Source organism: Lacerta agilis, chromosome 12 (genome assembly GCF_009819535.1).
Source record: "Lacerta agilis isolate rLacAgi1 chromosome 12, rLacAgi1.pri, whole genome shotgun sequence".
Classification (NCBI taxonomy): Eukaryota; Metazoa; Chordata; class Lepidosauria; order Squamata; family Lacertidae; genus Lacerta; species Lacerta agilis.
In genome coordinates this window covers 47,588,627-47,607,926 of record NC_046323.1, presented here as the reverse complement: position 1 = coordinate 47,607,926, position 19,300 = coordinate 47,588,627, and the positions used below count along the sequence as shown (strand labels likewise).

Below are 19,300 nucleotides of genomic sequence, written 5' to 3'. Positions count from 1 at the left end.
GTAGCTCAAAGGTCTGTAGTTTGAATTTGCCTGAGTCTGATGACCCTGTCAAAGTGCAATGGAAATTATTGTAAAAATTGCACAGTTAATTAAATGCAATCTTGTTCCTTCACCCTTTGCTGCCCCGAGGTGCCACTTTTAATGAGCATATTTGACGCTGATTTTCTGTTCTCACTGGGGCCGTATGTGTCTGTCTGTGTGTTCTGCTTATGAAATGAGCATGCTGGAAAAGGGGGGGAAATAAACCCATTTAGGATTATTTCCACCAGGACAAACAACAGCAACTGAAAGGGCAGCGCTACAAAAGCCCAGCTGTTCGGAGTCAGGCCTCTGAGATTTGCGAAGAGTTAAGTGAGTTGCAAACGGACAAACAGTCAAAGGATGAGCCTCCGGTCCCGCCAGTAGGGGAACAAGAGGTAACCGTTTGCTGCCTGTTTTTTGCATGCCGTCCGTTGCTGGAACTCTGTAGTGCATGCAGTAGAAATTGGCGAGGCTTGCATGGGGCATGGGGGGTCATTTCCTTTATAAATGAGCCTATTCAGTGCCAAAAAAAAAAGCAGAATGACCACTGTAGCTGTGGTAAGTATGGAGAGAATTAAAAACAGAGAATTCATGCAATGCCCAGGAATGGAATTCCAGGATGCCCCATTTGGAAAACCAAAAACCAAAAGCTGGTTACAATTGCCAAGTTTCAGGCTCAGGCTATGAACTGGGTTCTCTGCTAATGAACTGGGTTCTCTGCCTGAAATCATGTCTATCATTAAACTAGAGGATTTGGAGGAAATGCTGGTCATATAGCAGTTTCCGTCCTAAGCATAAATTCAGTTGCACATAGCATACATTCACAAATGCAACCATCCTACAGAGCATGGGGGAGGATGTTGCATAACTGGAGGTGCCTGAAGTTTCTCCTGCGGGTGGAACCACACATACAAGTTAACTGAGGCACCAAGCTGGGTTTGTTTTTGTTTTTGTTTTGCTTAAACGGTACCTTGCCTGCTCAGCCTGTCATAGAAACATTAAATATATCCCTGGCTGCATACAGAGCACATGCATATAACTTTGTTGAATTGCAGACCACGTTTTTACAAAGTTGAATATTTAGTAGTTAGGGGGATGATTTACCCCATACAGCATGAGAATCGATGCACACTGACTAAATGAACAAGAAACTCAGACAAAATGCATTGTCTGGGACCCAGGTGCACCCTATACGAAACAAAGTGGGAAAAGGAAAACGGCATGCTTCCATTTCAAGTCGAACTTTCTGAATAGCCTGGTCGTAGGAAGCAGCAACAGCAACAAACTTGCTTTCCTCTACCACCTTTAAATGTGCCCAGAACACAAATGTCATCTCCAAAGAGCACAATTAGATTCTATTTGTGACCGTTTAAGAGGGAGATCAAAGAGCATGGCACCTGTCCACGGAACAGTGAAAAATTAGGCAGAAGTTCATGCGAGGTGACAGACGCCAGCAGCAACACCCAGATGGTGCTATTTTTGAAGACTTAGCTCCGTATGGGACAGCACATACAACTGGACCCACAATTTCATGGCCAAGCCCTGGGAAGCAGGCAATGGCTAAACTGTCTGGTGGCTCATATGGCAACTAGCTCAAGCGCATGGGGCAACCCAGGAAGTATGCCAACAGAAGCCGCCAAGAGAAGAGTTGGAGGCAATGCAGAAATCACAAGCAGAGTTCACAAGGAGAATCATATGCACTGGAGTACAGCCAAGCGGAAAGCTCCGATTTCTGAACTTTTGGCTTAAAATTGAGGAACAGGGGTGGAACTGAGACCTAAATAAAGGAGGGACAAGTCCAAATCAGCGATCCGCACCATCAGCTTCTTGATACTTTCCGTACCACAAAAGTGTTTCACTGCCCCCTGCCCCCACCTCTGTTTATATGGATGACTCTAAAATGGCTCTTGGATCGCTTGCGATGCACTGCTGTTGTTGCTTTTTAATTGTGCTGCTTCATTTCTGGTTCCTCTCTCATCCCTCCTGCAGCTATGCTGCTGAGTTTTGCAGATATTATAATCTTTCCTTTTGTCACTGTCAGGTTATCAGGCTGGGGCTTATGCATGCTGATGCAAACAACCAATGTATTTTCTCTGTTCACCTGCTCAGTTAATCTAATGTTTTCTTTTTGGAGTCTCTGCTTCTCCTTTCCCCAAAACCTGATACCAGGGAGGGACTTAAAGCTGAACCATATGAGGGGCGGGGGGGGGGGGGATCTTGGTGCCTTTTCCTTCTCATTTTGAAGCCTGGCTGAGCTGATTTAAAGATCAGAGACACAGTGCTATTAGAGATGGTGCTTAACTCTTTGAGGCACCCCTCAGTGTGCTGATGTGTTAATTTGGGGGTTGTTGTGGGGATGTTTTCTCCAATAAGCTGGGGGGGGGGGCCAGGAGGGATCTGAACTGAAGGATGGGTTTGAGCACCCTCTCCCAGAGCACCAAATCACCATCTTCAAAGCAGGCCCTTGTTATCAAAGCAAACATTGCATGCAATTCTGCATTGCCTGCCTTGTGTCGGGTTTACTGCCTTCTTTTCAAAGTGTGGTATGGTAGTTCCAACTCCCCCTGCCTTCTTTTCAAGCATTTTAATTGGCTCCCAGTACGTTTCCGAGCACAATTCAAAGTGTTGGTGTTGACCTTTAAAGCCCTAAACGGCCTCGGTCCTGTATACCTGAAGGAGCATCTCCACCCCCATCATTCAGCCCGGACACTGAGATCCAGCGCCGAGGGCCTTCTGGCGGTTCCCTCACTGTGAGAAGCAAAACTACAGGGAACCAGGCAGAGGGCCTTCTCGGTAGTGGCGCCCGCCCTGTGGAACGCCCTCCCGTCAGAAGTCAAGGGAATAAACAACTACCTGACATTCAGAAAACACCTAAAGGCAGCCCTGTTTAGGGAAGTTTTTAATTTGTGACTCTGTATTGTATTTTGATATTTGTTGGAGGCCGCCCAGAGTGGCTGGGGAGACCCGGCCAGATGGGCGGGGTATAAATAATAAATTATTATTATTATTATTATTTTAATAGGAGAAGACAGACAAACAGGCATCCTGGGATGTTTTATCGAAAAGTAATCAGTTCCTAAGGGCATCACTAGATGAGACATTGTAGATCTTTGCAGCTCCTAGGGGCTTTTGGATTGGGGCCGCAGTACTGCAGGGGGTTAACTACCCCAACACCAACACCATTCCACCCAGAGCTATTATTTCCCTACTAAGGATAGCTTAGGTCACACCACAGATTAGAAAGCACATTGCTTTTCCGCAAAGAATCCTGGGAGTTGTAGTTTGCAGTCTCTCAGAACTACAGCACCCACAACAAACTGCAGCTCTCCCGTGATTCTTTGGGGGAAGACATATGCTTTAAATGTATTTTTTAATGTATGCCACCGCCTTGTCTAGTTTGGGCTGTTGCCCTCAGTATAACTTGGTTTACCAAACCTTTTCTTTAAAAAGGGTCCATCTTGGTCTCCCTTCATAAACCATCTTTGAAACAGGATCTCAGTTCCTGAAAATGGCCCCGTCATTCTCACTGTATATGTTCCCAGGAAGTCTGCAGCAGCCAAATACAGTACAGTAATCAGCTGCTCAGATGTTTTCATTTCCATTGCAGAAGGGTTTTATTTTATTTTTTTAGGAGCGTTCTTCACGTAAATCTCTAGAGAGCTGTTATTTCTGCCCTTAATCTCTTCTTCTGAAGGTAGTGCTTTCTCACTGCCTGGTGGATTCATTTGAATTGGGGCGGGGGAAGGGGCGGGAGAGAAGCAGGAGGCTGCAATTAGCCACAAGGTAAAGATCATCTCTTCTCTCAGACATTGCTGAAGAGGCAGATTTGCCCATATGGAGGCAGTTCCAGATTGTTCTTTGAAACTTGGGTGGTTGGTATTTCTTCCTTTTTATCCTGGAATATCAACCACACAAGCAACAACAAACCCAACACCCTTTGTACTTTGTCAGCACAGGAGCCCATGAAAATGTTTAAAGACCGAGGACGCAATAAGATTTGAACCGCCAAGTAATATTTATCCGTGGGAGCAGTAAATCTTTTCTGCCTCTACTTGCTGAGGAACCTGTGAGCACATCTTCCAGGAATCTTGCCTTCTGCAAAGGATTCTGGGCCGTATTCTAGAATGTGCTTTCAGATGGCGGAAGGCTCTGGCCAAATTGGTAGGCCTTAATGTCACCATAGATGAACTGGGAGTGTGTCAGGGGGAAAAAACATGCCTGAAATATGCTGACCTAGTTCTACCAATGACTGCCAGTGGGGACATGTGTGGCTGGGTGCTCCTAACTGCACCCAAAAAACTAGATATTAGGATGAAGCATTCTAAACTTCTCCTGGACATGCTATTTTCCTCTGTATTTGAAACTTTTTTTTTTTTCATGGAGGACCAGTTAGGGATTGGTGGGGGAATTTATTCAGTTCTTGGAAGAAGGTTATGAACCTGCACCCATGACATGGTTGGATAGGGAGATAGGCCACATGGCACGTTAGTTTTAAATTTCTGTATTTCTATTGGGAAGGGCTATATATTAATACAAACAATTTTTTTAACAAAAAGTATTTCGTTCTCGTTTTAATGCACTCTTACTAAATTTGCATTTTTCTGAACCTATATGCAAACAGAAACACAGATCTCCTTTGAAATTGGCACTTATCTTAATCTTGCCCATCGCTAAGCAAAAACGTCGCCTTTATTACAAAATGCTGCTGTGCAGTTGTTTCATTTTTACATATTTCGTTCATTTGTAGTATGCTGCATCCCTTTTTGCAATGGTCACTGGGTGTTGTATGAAAATGCATGAGCAAATCTTTTCTTCCTTTCATCCTCTCTCCAGCTGGCTGAATCATCCGTCGCTGGCTCCTTCTTTAAAGCACAGCCACTTCCGTTAAGAGGAGACTGATTAATGTTCTTCCTCTCCTCACCTTTGCCCCTGTTTCTCCCCTAGAAGTTTGATGAAATCAGTCTGTCGGAAGGAAGCACAGTGGACCTGGCAATCCCGCCAGAGCTTCTGGAGCAGATGCCTGAGCTGGCAGAAGAGATGATGGAACCAGAAGACTGTTTCCCAGAACGTAAGGATGGGCTGCTTTCATTTCTTTTCCTGACTTTAAGCTAGAAACGCATTATCAGAACTGTCACATGGGGCAGCTTTCCTGGGCTATTCCACTTCAGGTTGAAGCTGGAGAATCACAGAAAAGAGGGCAGAAACTTGCTATCTGCTGCTGCCCCAGACGGCCGGAGTAGATCTAAACTTGCAGGAAGCAGATCTAAACTTGTTGGTTGAACATTACAAGAAAACTGATGATGGCAAGAGTAGTTTAATTTTGGAACCAGTTACCTAGAAGAAGGAATCTCTTATAAATTTGATTCCATTCACACTGAAAGATGAACTTACCTAATTTGTGCTTTCCCAAACAATATGTGAAACAAAAATCTCACATTAATGAAACCACCATCAAAGCACAGATCACACCTGTCTCCATTGACTAATCCACAGATATCAAGTGTCCTGCAATCTCCAGCACCCACATGGTGCAAAAAACATGCATCCAAGGCACAGATCCTTCTGGGGTCCCGGAGGCCCTTGGGACCCAGGAGGCTTGATGACCCCCCCCAAACTAGGGGAAGGGAGAAGCTGTTGTGAGGCTGTCTCCTCCACCCACTGGCCCCCTGAAGCATGCACGCGCACGCACGCACACACACACACACACACACACATATGTAGCTGCCCCAGTTCCACCCTTGCTTCTCACCATTGGATTGCACTGAGCCAACTCATGGGTGTTTCCTGTAACCTTGAGCTGATTGCATCAGTCAAGATGCCATTTTTACTCTTAAGATAAAAACATGCCTGTGTTTGGTAAACACTCAACTCCACCTGCCACTGAAGAGACAGGGATGCAATGTAGATTTTTGCTGTCTAATTCTCCAGTTGACAAATGCAATCACTTGACAGCCTTGAGTCTCTGTTGCAACTGATTGTTCCATGAGGTTCTCCCTGATGTGTTGGAAGGTGGGGAGGGAGGGAGGGAAGAGTGGGAGAATAAGGTGAGCTAAACTGTCATATATCCACCAGCGTGCACATCCCAGAGGATTATTTAACTCAGAAACAAGCCTGCTTAGTGGGGATCAGATGGGGATAACTTGCAAGAAATGCAAGAGCCCCTACAGTCAGCAGAATGGCATTTTGGCATGTGAAAGATGATCAAATGAGGTAGCAGAACCCCTGCAGGGCAAGGGGATGTCTGTAGTTCCAGGCATTTTCTTGGCAGCTCTGCTTAAATGCAACAACCCAACATGAATTCACTTGTCAGAAAAGGGTGTGGTATGACGATGCAAGCATTCCAGTGTATGCAATTCTTCAGTTGTTTGTTTCTAGATGTCTCCTGTTTTCAGTACTTTTTTTTTTTTTAGTATACCATAATGCACAAAATGAATAGTCCAGTAAGACAATGACTTAAGCATTCCACCCTCTTCTCGGCTCCAGATCCATTTCAATCCAGCTTTGGCTCTGATTTTGGGAAGGGAACGGCCTCCGTAGATGACCTGTGCCAGAAACTGGACAGGGGGAATACTTCTCTGTTGGTTGTGCTGGACCTCTCAGCACCATGCCACTGAACAAGGCACACTTCTATGCCAGTTTCGTTCTAGACCTTTCTGGATAGCTTGTTCCAGATGTTCGTGCTCAGGGCTTGTTCCATCGTGCCTGCCATTTCTGGCCCTTCAGTTTCAAATTCAGTTGTTGCCTTCTGTACCGTTCGCTTCTAATAGCAATAAGCTATGGTATAGTCTTGAAATTAAACCCATAGCATTACTATTACAGCATTTCACCAACCCTTCAAACTCTGAAAGTTTATGTGTTGCCTCTTCTCTTTCCACCTTTTGAATGGTGGAAAGTAGAGAGCTGCCTCCGCAGAAGCCATGGTACTTGTGTTTCTTCCAGTTTATCCCCCCATGTTAAAAATCATGCAAATAAGAGATTCCATTAGCCCTCCACCCTCTTAGTAGTGTGGTTTATGTGATAAAAGAGTGGACGGAAGGGCAAGGGAATTAAAGGGGGTGGAGCTAGAGCAAGTACAGCCACCTTCTAAGTCAACAGCGAAACACTGGAGAAAAGTGTATGATATATGTGGACTATTTTGGAATTATTGCTATTTTAAAAAAAACGGCTACACATGGGCAGACTACGTGATAAGCATCACGTCTCCTTTTGCCCTCTGCTGAAGGCTTAGAATATTTCTATTAAATGTACAATAAGTTGGCCATTTCTAGCCTTTAATTCATTTGCAGATGTTTTTCTCTGATTGAGCTTTCCTGAGCTGTGACAACCTGGAATTATCTTCCACTTGTAGCAGCAGTAAAAGCCTGCTGTTCTAGTATACACTATGCTCAGCTTGCAAGCATGTACACACAGAGAGATAGATTTTATTGTGATTTAAGTTAGGATTTTTGAATGAAAGCCTAGAGCTGGGTGGGGCGGGGCAGGGGACCTGTCCACTATGAAAAGAAAATGACTGCATTCAACGGAAAGGACTTTAAATGTTCCCTATTGTCAGGGGAGGTGACAGTGTCTGTGTGAATGATAAGGATCCTTTAAATGGCATCAAAAGCATTGCCACCTCTGGAACACATTGCCCAACAGAGCTACAGGGATGCTGGCAACCCTGTACCTGTTGTCAATGAGTCACATCGAACATTGTAAGTTAGATGTTATTCACAATTGACAATAAGTGTAGGAAGGAGACAAAGCTACTTCTTTAGCTCAAGGATGGGGAACCTATGGCCCTTCAGATGCCATTGGACTACAACTCCCATCATCCCTGACCATTGGCCAAGCTGGCTGAGGCTGATTGGAGTTGGAGTCTAATAACATCTGAAGAGCCACAGGTTCCCCATCTCTGACTTAGCCAGTTAAGGCCTTTCCCCACAATGCCTTTCAATTCATCATTTTCATCATAGTAGAACTATTCTTTTCTGTATCTGTTTTTTGCAGAGCCAAAGGCTATAAATTAGGTCATAGGAACCATGTATTTCAATTAAAACCATAAAGACTAAAATAGATAATGTACATATTTAATTTTACCAAGACTATGGATAAGCATAGGTTAGTTATTCGTAAACTAGCCATGAGCCCATTTCCTCCAGGTTGCATCCCACTAATGGGCTTAATGTTACTAGGGGGTAGATTTTTGTTCAACACCAAGAGATAGACAGCAAGAGTGGTTTTACAATGGAAACGCTTGCCTCAAGAAGTGGAAACCCATCTACTGGGGTTGCTCTAGCTCTGGGTTTCTTTCATTGAGTAGGGGGTTGGACCAGATGGCCTACAAGACCCCTTCCATCTGTGTGAGTCTATGAAAGTCTGTAATGAAGTGGAAGATGAACAGAAAGACAGGAAAGAACTTCAGTAAACTGAAGTGTCGGAATACGTTTCACGGATCCGCCATGGATTCATAATTAATTGGTTATTTTATGGGTTTTTCAAGGTCTACTTTTGGTATAATTGCGCGCAAAAGTGAAAGTGAAAGCATGAATGAATAGTGTGATTCACTTACAAGATTAATCCGCCTTTATTTTGTAGATCCGGTCATGTTCAAAGTTGTTAATGAGCGTTAAACTTGCTTCCCGCCCTTTTGGAGGGCAGCAACAGTGATTTTATTGGTTAAAGTACTAATGATGATGTCACGTTTGTTCCCTAATAAAAGGCAGAGGCACCCCGCTTAGGCAGGAGGAGTAGCACGAGACCGCACGTTCTTCTTATGTTCTTTTAGTTGGGTTTTAGTTTTAGTCAAGTTTAGTTTAAGGGGCTAGGAGCGGGCTGGACGGGTTGGATGGGTTTTTCTTTAGTTAGAGTTAGATCGCGGAAGATCATTCGGTTTAGCCTTAGTTAGGTTTTCTTTAGGTTTAGCTTAGGGCTAGAATTGCGGAAGATATTTCGGTTTTAGTTTATTTAGTTAGCCTCGCGGAAGATTGGGCGCGCAGGGTCTTTAAGCTTAGGAGAACTTAGCTTAGGGGACGAGCCTACGCGGGTTCTGCCGAAGCCACTAAAGATACAACCGGTGTCTGTCTTCCTTTGGGGTTAACGGGGGGAGTAAAGTAAAATTTTTAATTTTCTGTAAATTGGTCCGTCTATTCAGAGTCAGGGTATATATTTTATTTCACGAGGCAACTGTTCATTAAAGAAGGCAATTAGAAACTCACACTTCATCGGAGTCGTCAATTGGCTTACTCATCATCCTTCAGACTGTGAGGCTTGGCCGGCGACCGTGCTCAAAAGCACGCGGAACGCTGGCCACTTTCCCCGCAACTGGTACCTCGTGCATAACCAATCCAAGGCCGTGCACGAGGAGCTCCAGCACCCAAACCCCGACAAGTGGTGCCCTCTCTGAGGCAAAGCGTAGTCAAAAATCGCTTCCACGAAGACTCCGGTTAAAGGCAACATATCGGAAGTGGCTCGGAAACAGACATTGAGAGGTGAGGTATAACGGCCCGGTTTATCCAGGATTTCGCTGCAGTAGCGCGAATCCACCGCTTGCCCAAAGTAGTGTAAATAGAAGTCGCGCGCGTATATTTTGCCCCAAGGGGTCCCCGGGTAGAGCGGCAAGGAGTTTAGTGTAAGCCTACGGGCAGAGTAAGGTCTTCCCTAAAGCCTACGGGTGGGAAGGGTTCTGGCAAAAGCCTACGGGTGCCAGGGTCTGGCAAAAGCCTACGGGTGCCAGGGTTTTCGGTCAAAGCCTACGGGTAGGGCCGGTGTCTCCCGAAAAAGCCTACGGGTGGGAGGGAAAGGTTTTCTGGCTAAAGCCTACGGGTGCCAGGTTTTTCGGTCAAAGCCTACGGGTAGGGCCGGTAGCCCCTAGTAGAAGCCCACGGGTGGGGGCGGAGGTTTTCTGGCTAAAGCCTACGGGTGCCAGGTTTTTCGGTTAAAGCCTACGGGTAGAACCGGTGTCCCCTAGTAGAAGCCTACGGGTGGGGGAGGAAAAGTTTTGGAAAAGTGTTTAAAAAATGGGCTCCTCACTCTCAACTGCTCAAGTAAAATTTTGTGAAGATTTATTGTACCTTTTGAAAAGAAATGGTCACCCTGTCTCTGAATCAGAAGTAGAGCTTTTAGTTAAAACCATTGGGGAAATTTGTCCCTGGGTCCCTAAGGAGGGAACGAAAGATTTAGCCTCATGGGAAAGGATCGGGTTAGAATTTATGGCCAACCCGAAAATCGGAATTCCTGTACAATTAGTATGGAGCAAAGTAAGAAACTGCTTTCAACAAATCGCTCCAAGAAATGTTTTGCTTAATGGAACAGTGAATTTAGGAAATACTGCTTTTAATAGTGCCCCTGTGCTGCCGCTTGCGGTTGTGCCATTTTCGGCCCCCTCGCAGCAGCCAGTTCAGGCCCCGTTGTCGTACACGCACTCGCCCTTGTCCAATTTGTCATTGCCAGATTCATTGCCGCCTGTGCCGGTGCAGCAGACGCCGTCGGCCTTTCAAGCCCCGCCGCGGACTGCCCCACCGCCAGTCGCTCAGCAGTCATCGCAGGCCTTTTACCAGCCAGCGATTTCAAGTCAGCGGCAGCCGCGGACCTCGCTCCAAGCAACGGTCCCGCTTCCTTCATCGCAAGCCGCGCTTTTGCCAGCGATCCAGCAGCAGCAGCAGCAAGCAGCCTTTTTGCCAGCAAACCCTGCTGCCCTGCAGGCCGCGCTCAAGCCAGCAGCTCCAGTTTTGCAGCAAGCTGATTTCCAATCAACAGCAATCCAAGCTTCAATGCAAGCAGCACAACAGCAATTTACCAACCCTTCAGCACCTCCAATGCCAATGCAGATTCCAAGACAAGAGCAAAGCCAAACAATGATGATCCAGATGCCAGGACTTGCAGTACAGAGCCAACAACCTTATGCTCCAACTTCAAGTCAGCCATCTTGTCTTCATCCAACTTCAAGTCAGCCATCTTGTCTTCATCCAACTTCAAGTCAGCCATCTTGTCTTCATAGTCAGCCATCTTCAAGGCATCCAGATGTCAAAGACTCTTTAGCACCATCTAGTGGCTCATCATTTGGAAAGCATCAAGAAGATTTAAACTCACTGATGCCACCTACAGATCCAACAGCAATGCAGCCCATCTGCAGAACCCAAGCTTTGGAAGCAGCTTTGGGACAAATAGACTTTAGTGCTGATCCAATGCACATCTTTCCAGTGATTCGTGCTAATGGAGGACAACCTGCAAGATATCAAGCCATTCCTTTTGAAACACTACGTGAACTGCGAAAAGCCATACGCGAAAATGGACTTCAAGCTCCTTATACTAGAAGTTTACTTGAAGGACTGTCCACTAGTAGACTTCTGCCATCTGATTGGAAGTTGATTCTTCGCACCTTCCTGTCGCCTACAGATGCTCTTCTGTGCCTGCAAGAGTGGAAAGAAGTAGCAGCCAGACGTGCAACGCCACTTGCCACAGAAGATATGCTCACAGGATCAGGACATTACTCCAATCTCAATCAACAGCTAGCCATACCTGATGCTGCACTTGTCACCATAGCAGACATTGTAGTCAAAGCTTGGCGCAGACTACCCAATCGCACAGATGCTAGCTCAGTATCAGGATTCGCTGCAGTTAGGCAAGGTCCAAAAGAACCTTATGGGGACTTCGTGGATCGCCTGATTGTTGCAGTGGAACGCCAGATAGAAGATCGTCATGCCAGAAACATGCTGACAAAACAACTTGCCTTTGAAAATGCCAATGATGACTGCAAGAATGCCCTAACAGCAGTTGCAGCTCGTCCAGATGCCACATTGACTGAGATGCTACGCGTCTGCCAGAATGTCGGTACCCACTCCTACAAAGCACAGCTCTTGGCAGCTGCGGTACAGATGCCACGTCAAGACAGCTCTACGCCAGTCAAGAAGTGCTATGGGTGTGGAGGCGATGGGCATTTCCGGTCGCAGTGCACAACAACGCCAAGGCCTTCTGCCAAGCCGCCAGAGAGATGTCCCATCTGTCAGAAAGGATTTCATTGGGCGAATGATTGTCGCTTGAATCCACAAAACACATCACCTACCTCATCTCCAGTTCAGGGAAACGGTTCTGCGGGCCGCGCCCCGGCCCCGGTAAAACAATAGGGTGCAAGTTCAAGAACATCATGAAGGTCAACCATCCCAGAAAGGTGAACAACGCTACTCCTTATCCAGGTCATCAGGAAAAAAGAGTGATCCAGAGAGATATCTACTCTTCAGATGTCCAGAGAAAAGATGTGACCTCATCAAGCATTCAGGTTCCAGAGGTTTCATCATCTGCCTTACCTATTCAAAGGGTTCCAGTAGAGAACACAGCATTCAGTTCACCTTCTGCTGACCGCCCTTCAGTTCCTGCTGATGTTGATCCTGCTTCACAGCAAGCAATCACAGTCAAGCCTCTGATCGCAGAATTGCCTTCAACGTTGAGAAGACATCCTACTGAGATCAATCTCGCAACTCCTGAGCTTTATTCATCTTCAAATCAAGGTCAATCTGTCATTGAAGGACATTTGCCCTTGATGAAACAGCAGTGTTCAAGTTGCAACCCAGCTGATGATCACTTTCCATGTGGCCAAAGAATGCAAGTGAGTGAGCCAGCTCCCTCTTGTGGAAGCTTAAGCATCACTCCAGTTAACAATGTCCACACCTTTGTGTCACCTCCAGCTTTTAAGCTCAGCCCGCCACAACCCAACAACTATCAGGAACAACAACTTCTACTGCCTCGTGTCAAAGAAGAAGTTCCATCCTGCCAGTTTGATGCACAACTGACTGAATGCCAGCAGGTTCAACAGCATCAGCAACTTTTACCAACAGAGGAACCTCAAGTTTGCCAACTCAACGCCAAGCAGCTTCAGAGTTGCCAACTTCAGCAGTGCAAAAAACCCGAAGCCAAAAAGATATCTTCAAACACTGCCAACGAAGAACAAGAAGAATCTTCTGTCCCAGGTATACCACTCTTCTTAACAGAAGACTGTTACTTTTCAAATCCATGGTTTGCTCAGCAATTGCCAACATCCATTCGTGGTCCATTCCCAGACACCTCAATTTGCCTTATCCTGCCTAGGATGGATCGCCTCCCTGCCACAGTCACACTGACTGCAGGCCTAGTTCGAATCACAGATTCATCGCAGTTGCTGATTCCAGGATTTTCAACTGTTCCTTGTGTCCTAACAAAAGGTTTGGAAATTGCCAGACTCTATTTGCTTACTTCTACGCCTACAGCTCCTGTAGACTCTTTGCCTCCTCAGACAGCAATGGCGCTAATCAAGATTACAGAAGAACGCCCTCATCTCGTCTTAGAAATGGGTGGACGAAAGATCAAGGGTCTTCTTGATACAGGCGCAGATGTTACAGTGATCGCCAGAAAAGATTGGCCTGACCAGTGGGCAACGACTGTCACCCAGGAAGTCTTCGGAGTCGGAGGTTTCGAACCCGCCCACCAGAGTGTGCATCCGATTACCTTCCAGTCAGACTCAGGCTCCATGGTGCAGCTCCGTCCACTTGTTATGGATGTGCCTATCACCCTTTGGGGTAGAGACTTATTGTCTAAAGCAAGAACTGTTGTCCATACGCATTTTTGATGTGGGCCTTTGCATCAGCGCCAGTACATGCTCTTCCACTCACATGGAAGGAAGGACCCCCTGTATGGGTCGACCAATGGGCGCTGACGTCAGAAAAGCTCGCTGCAGCAGAGGCCCTAATCAAAGAGCTGCTACACCAGGATCGTGTGCAACCCTCTAATAGCCCTTGGAACACTCCAATTTTCGTCATCAAGAAGAAAAGTGGAAAATGGCGTTTGCTTCAAGACCTGAGAAAAATCAACGAAAGAATTGTTCCAATGGGTCCCCTTCAATGTGGACTTCCTAACCCTAACCTCATTCCTAGAAACCATCAGCTTGCAATCATCGATCTTAAAGATTGTTTCTTTACCATTCCACTGGCACCTGCAGATCAAGAAAAGTTCGCTTTCACTCTACCTGTGTTCAATAACACCAGACCAGCTTCCAGATACTCTTGGAAGGTACTCCCTCAAGGAATGGTGAATTCGCCGACTCTCTGCCAGAACTTTGTAGATAAAGCATTACAGCCTTTCAGAGCACAATATCCAGCCTTAGAAGTTTGTCATTACATGGATGACATCTTGATCCATGGAGAAAAGGTCTCAGAGCATCATATTGAGCATCTTACGCGCATCCTGAACTCTTTTGGGCTTTGTATTGCCCCAGAAAAGGTACAGCGCACTGCTCCATTTCATTACTTGGGTCACAGACTGCTTCAAGATACAGCCCTGCCAGAGATGCCGAGCATAGTCATTCCAGAATCCTTTACTTTAACACAATTGCAGCATCTCTTGGGACAGATAAACTGGGCTCGAAAATCTCTAGCAGTTCCAACATCTGAACTCTCGCCATTGTTTTCTGCTCTTAAGGGACATACATCTCCTTCAGATGTTATTCCATGCACTTCTGAGATGCGTCTTGCTTTACAAGGGGTAAACACAAAACTGCACCAAATAGCTGTAGATCGTGTGCCAACAGCCAACTGCGCTCTTTCATGTGCTATCTTCACTACACCAAGATTGCCGACAGCAGCCTTATACGTTCCGGATACTTCCTCAAAGGTGGCAATCGTGGAGTGGATTCATCTTTCGCACACGCCTCAAAGGAATGTGTACCCCAGTATGGACGCTGTTGCTGATCTCCTTGTTAAGTGCAGAGGCCGTGCAATTCGCCTGAGTGGAAATGATCTGCTTTCCATCTACCTTCCTTTCTCTCAAGAACAAGTACTAACTTTGATTCAGTTTTCAGATAGTTTCCAAATTGCTATTGCAGATTTTGTCGGTTCATTCTTGTATAATCCTCCTAAGGACAAAAGATTCACTTTGTTGCAACAAGTAAACTATCACCTTTCATCCATGTTGGTGCTTCAGCCTATTCCCACTGCAAAAACTCTGTTCACAGATGGCTCCTCTTCCTATGGTGTCCTTGCATGGAAGGAGGATGGACAATGGAAAACTGTGTTTACAGAGAAACAACTTTCAGCACAAAGATCGGAACTGGCAGCAGTGATTCTCGCTTTTAAAACTTTCACTACAGAAGCATTCAACCTCGTTGTAGATTCTCAGTATGTATATAGACTGTTATCATCGCTTCCAGTTGCTTATCTGTCTCCGTCCATGGACGAAAATCTCTTTAATCTGTTCGCGCAGCTTCAAGAACTACTACAGAGACGTTCATTTCCCTTTTTTGCTGCACACTTGCGCTCTCATTCTAACCTTCCAGGATTCCTGGTGGAAGGAAATGCAGTAGCAGACGCTGCCCTCAGGACTCTAGCTTTCTCCTTGTTCGACAATCCTGTGACAAGCCATGAAACTTTCCACCAATCAGCAAAGGTTCTACACAAGACCTTCAACATTCCAATGTCACAAGCAAGGGACATTATTTCATGCTGCCCTTCGTGCTCCAAGTCTCCTATCTGCTTGCCATTTGACGCTGTAAATCCTCGAGGCACGGAGGCGAATCAGCTGTGGCAGATGGATGTGACACATGTCCCAGCCCTTGCTCCAATGTCTAAGTTGCATGTCACAGTGGACACCTTTTCAGGTTTCATTTGGGCTACAGCACTGAAGGGAGAAACTACGAGGCACGTCATACAGCACTGCATGAGAACCTTTTCAGTTATGGGAAAACCTCAAGCCATTAAAACAGATAATGGCCCGGCCTATGCTTCTCAGGCCTTTAATGACTTTTGTGTGCAATGGAATATTTCCCTATCCCACGGGATTCCGTTTAATTCGACAGGCCAAGCTCTCATTGAAAGGACACACCTCACTTTCAAAACTCTGCTCCACAAACAGACCGCAGGACGTCACCTTCCAGCCTCGGAGATCCCTTTGGCAGTTGCAAAGGTGCTGTTCACCTTAAATTTTCTTCTCTTTCCACATAACAAGCCTCATTCCCCAGTGGATCTCCACTTCAAGAAAGAAGAACAGCTTCCTCGACCTTTGGTCTCTTATCGCCTCTTGCCTGACATTGAATGGCGAGGACCAGTTCCACTCATCACTTGGGGTCGTGGGTATGCTGCCGTTGCCCTTGAAGAAAAGGCTGTTTGGGTGCCTGCCAGATGTGTGCGCCCTTGGAGAGCTAAGGAACCAAGTTGAGAATATCCACCTCGTTGTTTGACTGCACTAGTTTCCAGTGTCAAATGCAGCAACTCTTCAATTATCCTCAACCTATGCCTTTTGTTTGCCTCTGGGCAGCCCCTTGGTTCCTGGCTGCCTGGATTTGTTCCAGTTACTCTCATACCTGCATTCACTAGCAGATCACCTTGATTTGCTTGCTTAACCTCCTTTCTTCTACAGGTATCATTGTTTCTTCAGAACTTGATGTTTCAGTACTTTCCTGAGCTCCATGAACTTTTCCTGAGTTCCAGGACTATTTCTTCTACATGGTCATGTGTAGTCGGAGAAGAAGACGACCGGCAACTCATTCATCGTCTTCATCCTCCTCTCCAACACCATTTTGCAGTTCTAAACCTGTCTTGTACTTTATATTGTACTTGTAAAAATTGCATATTTGCCTTTGTATGCTTCTTGAAATATCCGCCTCGCATATTACATGTGTTTTCCATATAGCTTGGTAATTAATGATATGGATGTTTATATATGCAAAGCTTTTCTGAAATGGTTTCCATTTAGAGCGTCACAACTTTGATGATATGGAAATGTTTATGTAAGGTTAAAAACATCATCTTTGTGCAGTTCTAGTCATATACATATTTATACATATATGTTTTATTTCAATAATCCTAAATCTCCACGTTGTGCTTGCAAAAGTTGTAGTTCAAAATGTGGTAACACTTATATGCCTTATTTGAAATATTTCCTTTGGTCAAAGAATTGGTCATTCTCGGATTTGTTCAAGATATATGTGTCAAGTCTGGTGGCGTCCTACCCTTTTGGTAACCCTATTTTCTTTGAAGAATACCGCTCTATATGCTACCTTTGGCAGTAAACCAGGTTCCCAGCTTTTCCCTTCACTCTGTTTCCTGCTGTTGATGGGAGACCCTTATGTAGTTGGTTTAAATCCCATCTCGTTTCGCTGGAAACCCTTGCGTAGATGGTTTAAATCCTCATCCTGGCTGGGACACCTTTATGTAGGTAGCTTAAATCCCCTCTTGTGGCGAAAACCACTTGTACATAGGTGGCTTAAATCCCCTCTCTGGAATCGGACCCTAGTTCCCCGTTACCTGTGGTCGCTGTGGTAAGTCCAGAATCTAAAGTTCCCTCGATTCTGTAGCCTCAGAGCCACAACCCTTTTATGTTTCCTTATCCATTTTTCTTAGTTTCCAAATAAAAAATTAAAAAAAATGGGGGAGGGGTCTGGGTAGGCCATGTAGCCCCAGCTCTAGTTATACTTTAATTTTGGGTCCCGGATCGGGACCTCTCTTATGTTTGAGCAGTCGTTATCCGTTATTTTTAATTTTGGACCTGTATCAGGTCCTCTCTTGTGTTTGGGGAGTAATTTGTTGTTTTACGCTGCACGCGAAAGTATACATGCTTATGAGGTGATTTGTTGTGTTATACTACATATTGAAGTATTTATATATGCCTAGAAGGTTTACAGTGTATCGGATCGATCATTTTTTATGTTCGGCTAGTGGTTTGTTATTTTTATGACTTTATTGCTACATTATTGTACAAGTATTTCCTCCTATGAAAAGGATGGATGTTGATGGTATTGCTAGTGTTTATATCACAGTCTTGATGTAGACTTTGGCGTGGACACTGTCGGCATTGTCGACGTTTGCCTTTTCATGTCGAGGTTTATATCAAAACAAATGGTAATGTTTGTGTCAGATAAATGCTTATGATATCTCTAACCTTCTTTTTTTATATAACTAAATCAAAAATAATTTAATTTAAAACAAAAAAAGAAAGATGATATGTCGGAATACGTTTCACGGATCCGCCATGGATTCATAATTAATTGGTTATTTTATGGGTTTTTCAAGGTCTACTTTTGGTATAATTGCGCGCAAAAGTGAAAGTGAAAGCATGAATGAATAGTGTGATTCACTTACAAGATTAATCCGCCTTTATTTTGTAGATCCGGTCATGTTCAAAGTTGTTAATGAGCGTTAAACTTGCTTCCCGCCCTTTTGGAGGGCAGCAACAGTGATTTTATTGGTTAAAGTACTAATGATGATGTCACGTTTGTTCCCTAATAAAAGGCAGAGGCACCCCGCTTAGGCAGGAGGAGTAGCACGAGACCGCACGTTCTTCTTATGTTCTTTTAGTTGGGTTTTAGTTTTAGTCAAGTTTAGTTTAAGGGGCTAGGAGCGGGCTGGACGGGTTGGATGGGTTTTTCTTTAGTTAGAGTTAGATCGCGGAAGATCATTCGGTTTAGCCTTAGTTAGGTTTTCTTTAGGTTTAGCTTAGGGCTAGAATTGCGGAAGATATTTCGGTTTTAGTTTATTTAGTTAGCCTCGCGGAAGATTGGGCGCGCAGGGTCTTTAAGCTTAGGAGAACTTAGCTTAGGGGACGAGCCTACGCGGGTTCTGCCGAAGCCACTAAAGATACAACCGGTGTCTGTCTTCCTTTGGGGTTAACGGGGGGAGTAAAGTAAAATTTTTAATTTTCTGTAAATTGGTCCGTCTATTCAGAGTCAGGGTATATATTTTATTTCACGAGGCAACTGTTCATTAAAGAAGGCAATTAGAAACTCACACTTCATCGGAGTCGTCAATTGGCTTACTCATCATCCTTCAGACTGTGAGGCTTGGCCGGCGACCGTGCTCAAAAGCACGCGGAACGCTGGCCACTTTCCCCGCAACTGGTACCTCGTGCATAACCAATCCAAGGCCGTGCACGAGGAGCTCCAGCACCCAAACCCCGACACTGAAGGGACTGAAGACTTCATTCATGCACAGTTGTTGTTGTTGTTGTTGTTGTTGTTCAGTCGTTCAGTCGTGTCCGACTCTTCGTGACTCCATGGACCAGAGCACGCCAGGCACGCCTATCCTTCACTGCCTCTCGCAGTTTGGCCAAACTCATGTTAGTAGCTTCAAGAACACTGTCCAACCATCTAATCCTCTGTCGTCCCCTTCTCCTTGTGCCCTCCATCTTTCCCAACATCAGGGTCTTTTCCAGGGAGTCTTCTCTTCTCATCAGGTGGCCAAAGTACTGGAGCCTCAACTTCAGGATCTGTCCTTCTAGTGAGCACTCAGGGCTGATTTCTTTGAGAATGGATAGGTTTGATCTTCTTGCAGTCCATGGGACT

At 45.3% G+C, this 19,300-nt stretch overlaps 1 protein-coding gene across 2 annotated transcripts in view; it reads left to right on the top strand.

Moving 5' to 3' along the window:
* SCN5A (sodium voltage-gated channel alpha subunit 5) overlaps positions 1-19,300 on the top strand; it is a 216,621-nt gene that overhangs the window by 142,231 nt on the left and 55,090 nt on the right. The window contains exons 17-18 of one of the 2 annotated variants that reach the window (XM_033164901.1): positions 270-416; positions 4,966-5,089. In XM_033164901.1, coding sequence (XP_033020792.1) covers positions 270-416; positions 4,966-5,089 — 271 coding nt within the window. Of the gene's footprint in view, positions 1-254; positions 417-4,965; positions 5,090-19,300 lie in introns of both variants that reach the window. The other variant, XM_033164899.1, reaches the window with a different exon arrangement.